The sequence below is a fragment of the Corylus avellana genome, chromosome 2 (genome assembly GCF_965113065.1).
Source record: "Corylus avellana chromosome 2, dhCorAvel1.hap1.2, whole genome shotgun sequence".
NCBI lineage: Eukaryota > Viridiplantae > Streptophyta > Magnoliopsida > Fagales > Betulaceae > Corylus > Corylus avellana.
In genome coordinates, this window is record NC_142491.1 from 31,147,940 (window position 1) to 31,155,360 (window position 7,421).

General features: G+C 33.4%; 1 protein-coding gene across 1 annotated transcript; it reads right to left on the reverse strand.

Annotated features, from left to right (window-relative positions):
- Window positions 1–2,790: 2,790 nt before the first annotated feature.
- Window positions 2,791–6,821, reverse strand: STO (B-box zinc finger family protein). The gene is made up of 3 exons (XM_059604384.2): window positions 6,056–6,821; window positions 3,713–4,012; window positions 2,791–3,283 (listed from the first exon to the last, which is right to left on the reverse strand). Exons 1-3 carry the CDS (start codon window positions 6,236–6,238, stop codon window positions 3,053–3,055), a joined length of 714 nt encoding a protein of 237 aa, XP_059460367.1. The 5' UTR covers window positions 6,239–6,821; the 3' UTR covers window positions 2,791–3,052.
- Window positions 6,822–7,421: the final 600 nt, after the last annotated feature.

The window sequence follows — 7,421 nt, forward strand, 5'->3', positions numbered from 1 at the left end:
TAAAAAAATTAAAAATAAAAAAACCCTAGGCGTCAGGGGAGGAGGGTTCCCCTCCTCCTCCCCCCTCTTCCTTTCACTTCCCCTCTTTTCTTTCTTCATTTGCTTACATCCGCCGTCCAGGCTCTCTACCGGCCTATCACGTTTGTGAACCGCCATCCCGTCGAATCTGAGGGGATTTTCATATCTATTTTCTTCAGAATCAAATTTGGCTTTCTCCATCAGTTCTGTCCATCCGCGCTACCACTCACCAAAGTTAGCATGTTTGATAAAAAATTATGAAAGTACTTCTTTGATTTTTTTTACTCTAAAAAGCCAAAATCCACTTTTGACAAAGATTAAAAATGAAGCTTTTGCAAAAAAAAAAAAAAAAAAAAAAATTGTTTGACTTAAAAACTCTATTTTTTAAACACAATCTCAAATATACTCTCAATCTATAGAGTAATGCTAGGTACCATCTTTTTATCCTCATAAAATCCTCCTAAAACTGATGTGACTTTCAAAATCACTATTGGATCAAAATTCAAGTATGATTTATCTAAAATTTAATGGTAATTTTAAAAGCCACATCAGTTTTAGGAGAATTTTAAGAAGATAAAAAGATAGTACCTAACATTACTCCAACCTATAACGTCTCTCTTAGCTTGAAGTGCTGGTCCAGCAATGCCAAGTATATGGGGCTCCCCATGAACATTAATCGCTCAAAGAAAAAGTGTTTTGAGGAGTTCATAGACGAAAGAAAGAGAAATATGTCCGGGTGAAAGGCAAAGGCTTTATCCACCTCCAGAAAAGAAGATTTATTATGAAGATGTAAACCTTGAAACACTTAATTTCTCAAGTCACTTTTATGGATGCAGTGAAACAACTAGAGCATCTTTGCTAGAAAGCTTCATAGTAAAAATCTGATGGCTTGGAAACCTGTCCTAGGAAAAGACCAGTAATAAAAAAAAAAAAAAAAAAAGTGGTCATCCCTTCTAAACATGGCTAAGGTGAAAAGGTAGTTACGATTAGTGATTTTTGACTAAAACCGCTAACCGTGATTGACTATACGGTTAATAACTCTAATAACCACTAACCGTAAAAAGAAGTAAAAAAATTAAAAAATAGTAATAATCAAAACGTCGTTGTTATGGTAATATGCAGTGGCGGATCCAAGAGTTCATTCTACCAGGGGCGTCAATAAAATAATAAAATATAATGATAAAATAATTTTTTTCTTTATATATTATATTTTTATTATAATATGGTAAATACAATCCAAAAAATAAATTATATCACAATATATGTATCACAAAAAGCATATTTATATGTTAAATTGATATATTAGTTACCATGCATGTAGGCACTAGTACAAAAGTAAAGAAAAATACAAAATACAAAGTGCCGAAAATTGCATTCTATGCGGTCTTAGAGAAACAAAATCATCAAGTATTAAATCTGAATCGAAGCTTTCAGCAATTTTCCTTTCAATGTAGACAAGTAAATTATCTTCAAAAAATTCATCTTCCATTTTGTTACGAAGTTATATTGTTTTAATAATTGTTTACTTCTCACACTCTAATGATATTATAATAAAATTATTAGCATATTCCGATAGCTATTAGCCTAAAATGAATTAATAAAAAGAACAAATCTAAGATTGGCAATAATCTTCTGAAACTCGTTGATAGTTGACAAAATCCCAAAGTATATAAAACACACCAAACAAAAAAAAATAACAATATTGTTTTAGAATATGATAAACAAAATGATGAAAATGAGAGATATATCTCAATTAAAAAGCTTAAATTATAACCAAGTCAAATTAAGGGCACTGTCATAATCAAGACAAATTAAGGCGTTAATGACTTTAATTATAAACTTTACTCTCAACTTACACAGTTGGGTACTTGGATTATGACAAGAAAATGCCAAATATTGATAAATAAACATTAAATTTCTTGACTTTTTTTTTTTTTTTTTAATGTGAAACCAAAAAACCGAAACTACTGGAGGAGTTTTTTTCCTTTTTTTTTTTTGTAACAAAATTTTGTTACCTGGGGCAGTAAACAATTCATGCCAGAAAAATATTTTGTAAAATTTTTTTTCACCAGGGGCGACCGCCCCAGGTCCCCTCCACATCTCTCCGCCACTGATAATATGATAATACCCTATTACATACAACTTCATTTCTATATATACCACTAACCCTATTTAAAAAAAAAAAAATTAAATTTTTTTTAAAAAAAAAAAGTAAAAAAAAATAAAAAAATTAGTAATAATCAAAACGTAGTCATTATGGTAATATGATAATACCTACTGTATACAACCTCATTTCTCTCTCTCTCTCTCTCTCTCTCTCTATATATATATATATATATATATATATATATATATATATAAAGGCTAATTGAAGATCACTTTTGATGTGGCAATCCATGAGAGTTGCTAATTGCTGAGATTCATCTAAAAATCTTCTTTGTGTGTACAGAACTCTAGAAAGACTCAAGCGCTTGAAAGCCCTAGAAAGAGTCAAGCCTTCCGTATAGCATTACTCAGAAGAGTAATAACATGCCACGTCAAACATGAATTACTAAACATAGTCCTGACTCCGGAGCTCCTAAAAAAAAGTTGGTGTTTGGGTTTGGATGAAACACTTTGATCGACTTAAAAGTTCATGCCTCAGCTACTTTAATTTCTTTCAAATTTTCCAAGATTTCTCCCATGCTTTGCTTAAGCCACAGTAGGAGATAAGAAATTCAAAGCACATGGCTTGTGACATATTAAAGCCCAAGATCACCGTATGCATATCTCAGAATTTAAAAGAAGACTAAAATTACATATTGAGAGTCAAGAGAGATGTAAATCCCCTAAACTAAACATTTGAGCTATCCCAAGATCAAGCAACTGCTAAAATGCATTATCAACTGATTGCAAACACAGTTATCCTAAAAGAAGGAAAAAACAAAAATTGTAGCAGGTATATACATACACATACATAAATACATACATGTATTTATGGAGTATGATATAGATATATAATTCATCAACATTTCAACTCTTTATTGTAGGACTTTCAGCCAAGATCAGGAACTGTGAAATGCTCATCATCATCTTCTGGGAATTCGAGTCTAGGCTTCTTGTAGGGCATGCTGGATTTAGTGGGTCTGTAGGAGGTAAAATTGCTTGACTGCGACACTGGAAGCTGAGGAACTTCTGCTGCTGCCAAGGCCTCCTGAGGAATTTGCTCACCAAAAAGACCCATGTCTGCTAACCATTCAAACTCTCCCAACTCAAGTGCCTCTTTCTGCACAATAGAACAAACAAGAATCCCATGGAAAAACATGATCAGTATATATTTTTGACATCAATTTCCCATTCCTGAGAAAAATAATAGCAAACCAATGTCAAAAAATCATTTAAGTTATGAAAATTGGGCATGTGCCTTCTAGGGAATTATCAAAATGTCAGGAATGGAAACCAAAATGAAGTCCCCAGATCTTAAAAGAACCATTGTTAAGAGCTCATCCACTTTGGTTAGCCCATTTTTATGTAAATATCACCATGTTTATTTGACCTAACAAATCTAAGCTTCCCATAAAATAAAAAAGTGAAGCACATGCTGGCAGTGTGATCCCCAAGTTTTCAATTCTTGTCATTCTTTATGATGACAATCACATCCAAATACATCTACGGAGTAAAGATATTTTGATTCAGATATAGATGTCGTTCTTACCTTGTCAGAGGATTCAAGATCAGAAAATTGTAGCAAGTCATCAACAGCCCAAGGAGATGTGAAGCTAGAATTTTGCTGTGTGGGCATTTTCACCGAAATCTGTTGTGAGTTCTGATGGGGTGGCTCCAAGCAACTCTCTTCAGTGTCCTTCTTACAACTGGAGTTCAAAGCCACACGGATTCCAGTAGCCAGGAACCGCTGATGCTTAGCTGAAAGGCTACCAGCCGAATGAATTGGTTCATCACAATCCTGACAAAAGAGGGCTCTGTCTTCGACGCAAAAAATGAAAGCTGGCTTATCCTGTTTTGTAGAGAGAGAGAGAGGAATTTGAGCGATTGGGAAAACATTAACTCATCACAACATTCATTGTGAACAAAAACATACAGATTGTAGAAAAACGCTTCATTGTGACAACTTAGCACATGTACAGAAAATGTGCTGTACATGTGAGAGACTATTCTCTGTGTTTGTTTTCTTGTTTCTTGTTTGTTTTCTTTATCCTCTCATCGAGAAGTTAAAAAACATACATCAATCAATGATATACAATATCTAGATCTATTCATCCAAAAAAAATTAGATCGAATCATGTATAAGTCCGTAGTTAGCCAAAGGATTATAGACACACTACAAAATGTACGTAAAGTAAAATTCTCAGAGTTCTCTCCAAAGAAAAGTTTGTAATACAACCTTATTTTCTCTTGGGAAATGCTAGGTGTTCTTCTAGTGTTCTCCTGGTGTCCTCCTAACTGTAACGTGGCTTTTAAAATCATAGTTGAATTTAAAATTATGATTATTGACTTTTAATCCATTGGTGATTTTCGATTTTTCTTTGTCCAGTAGGAATTTGTGGGTGACTTAAAAAAATCTTATATCTATACTTAGACAGGAAAGGAGGTATGACATAACATAAAATCCTATTATAAAATCCTGATGAAAAAAATCTTATATCTATTCTTTATGCCATTCCTACTGTCAGGTCCCAAACATAAAAAAATCCCTTTTTATGCATTCTGATGAAGAAAGATCCAAGCAAAGAGAGGAAAAAAAAACAAAAAAACCCTGCTATGAGATCTTTTGAGGCAAGCCTGTAGCAGCTCATGAGAAGATCATGTAGCCTTCTCATCATAGTACTCTCATATTTACTCTAATTATCTTTTTGTTGGGTGAATGACTTATGTATGGTGGTTTATTCAAGTAAATGATCTGCTAAATCAGATTCTACGAGCATTCTTAGTAGCCTCGCCAAATTTTACTTACCAAAATAACCAAAAGTACATTTTTCTATATTTTAACTACCCACTTTTTTAAAGTACTCCAGCAGCCTCACTATTTTAATTATCAACTTTCATTATTCCATTTAAATATTCTTTTTCAAATACTTCTTTATATTTTTTTAAAAAAACCTTTTCAAGGAAATGTGAAGGAGAGAAAATTTATATTATTTTTTATTCATTTGGTGAGTGAATACTACTCACTATCTTTAGTGAGTACTGTTCACTCAACATTTTATTTTGGTTAAAATAATGAGTTCGAAGAGTGAAGATTTAAACCAATTTAGCTAAATTGCGTCACCAAAATAACCAAAAAAAAAGATTTTGGTGAGGCTGCAAGGAGTGCTCTAACTAATATCACCATTTGTATACGCACAACAAAATAATTGTTCAAGGAAGACGATTTGGATACTCTTAACGGGTCAAGAAAATCTATAGTTTCTTAATACAACGATCTAGGAAAAGAACTAGTCACGTCCGCGCTATCACTCCAAAAAGACTAATTAAGTTGCAATTAGAGCTCCCAATAACCACTTTTTGGATAGTCACAATCTCCCCTACTCAAATTGTTGACACGCTTTGCTCAGGATCTATGTCATGGAGTATCTAAGTGCTAGGTAGGGATGCTAGGTTACTCTGATAGTATTTGTAACAACTTAGAAAAGGGTCCGACCACATTTGCCCTATCATTCCAAAAGGACTAATTAAATTACAATTGTAATTCCTTAGAATCACTTGTAAAAAGTCTAGTCTCTCCTAGCAAGAAGTCTTTAACTTTTTGGGTGCGACACTTAAATCTTATATTGGCAACCAAACATGATACAATTATTTTTGGGTTGATAAGATTTGAACCTAAGATCTACCGAAATCCCACCTAAGCCAAATCAGGATGCCTCTAATTTAGATTTTGCAGTTTCACATAATCAAAACAAAGAATTTTACACACCAATCGACTAAATAGATGGATTCAACAATACCAATAAATCCGTGTACACAAGATAGAAAACCATCAATAATAGTGATTATAAATAAAATATAAAAAGAAAAAGTGAGGATTCATGAAATGAATTACCTGGCAGATGTCACATTTAGGGAGCTTATTGGAGAGGCACTCTAGGTGAAGCCTCTGGTGCTTGCTTGCAAGCTTATTTGCTGCATGAACTTCAATATCACATCTCGCGCACAGGGCTGCCTCATCCGCGCAACAAATAACTGTTGCCGGAGCTTTCTCACACACATCACACTGAATTTTCATCTTCCCACTGATTGATATCTCTATTTCTTCTCGGGCTTTCTCTCAAGCTTTCTGCTAAGCTTCAAAATATACAAGATACACAGAATATACCCATATGTTTAACACACACACACACAGAGAAAAAGAGATTTCTTTGAAGATTCAAGCGACACCCAGATAGAGAAACGTTGTTATAGAACCGGTAACAGTGTCAGAAAAACAGCACGTGGTGCTAAACCGACAAAAATTCCAAGAAAATGTAAGACAAAGTGATACTGCTGCAAAGGGCACTTTTTTTTTCTTTTTTCTTTTTTTTTTTGGAAAACTGTTCAAAACCCTTCAACAGAATCCTGAGTTAAACCCCAAAAGTTAGGCCAAGCATGGAGAAAGTGGTGCAGCGATATGAGGAAAGAAAGAGAAGGAAGAGAAGATCGGAGAAGATGGAAGAAAGAAAAGTAGATGAAGAGTGTACGTTGTAGAATAAAGAAGGATGTGAGAGGATACAGGAGGAGAAATGACTGGTGGAGAGTACAAGAGTGTGATGGTGGGAAGATAAGGATTTGGATCTTGTGTTGTGTATCGAAAGAAACCAGAAGAATTGTAGAAGTAAACGAGGCCTTGTGGGGTCACCTCCCATGTGTGTGGCTTGGAAGCTTGCAGGAATCGGAGTACCACTAGTAGCCACAGATTTTTTGGGATATTTTTGAGAGCTTCACTCAGCTGGGTTGCAAGTGCAATTAGGGCCGGCTGGACCTTAGGATGACTAGGACGCTGTCTATGGGTAGGATTGAAATTGTGATTTAATAGGTAAAATATATAATTTTAAATCAAATAACAGAAAATAAATTATTTTTTATTGCATTTTTAAAAAATTGTAATTTAAAAATAAAATAAAAAAATTGTATTTTCAAATCGCAGGTAAAAAAATACTTTTTTAAAAACGCACAATTTTAAATACTAAAATGTGATTTTAAAGGTTTTGTTAAATGCTTAAATGTGTTTTTAAATTTTATGTTTTCAAATCACAAACTCAAACAGACCTTAAGGCTCTTTTAATAAGGTCCCCGATTATTAAATACTAATGAAGACTTACTCTAATATATATATATATATATATGAAAAAGTTTATATGCTTTTTCAAACTACTACTTAATTGATAATGTTTTCCAAACTTTTAATTAGAACAATATTTTCTTAAACTACC

What these genes read in the sequence shown, in the direction of transcription:
- STO (XM_059604384.2), bottom strand. Translation starts at nt 6,238, where the DNA reads ATGAAAATTCAGTGTGATGTGTGTGAGAAAGCTCCGGCAACAGTTATT. An exon ending in CTAAATGTGACATCTGCCAG is followed by an intron (nt 4,013 to 6,055) that starts GTAATTCATTTC and finishes TCTACAAAACAG; the next exon opens with GATAAGCCAGCTTTCATTTT. An exon ending in ATCTTGAATCCTCTGACAAG is followed by an intron (nt 3,284 to 3,712) that starts GTAAGAACGACA and finishes TCTATTGTGCAG; the next exon opens with AAAGAGGCACTTGAGTTGGG.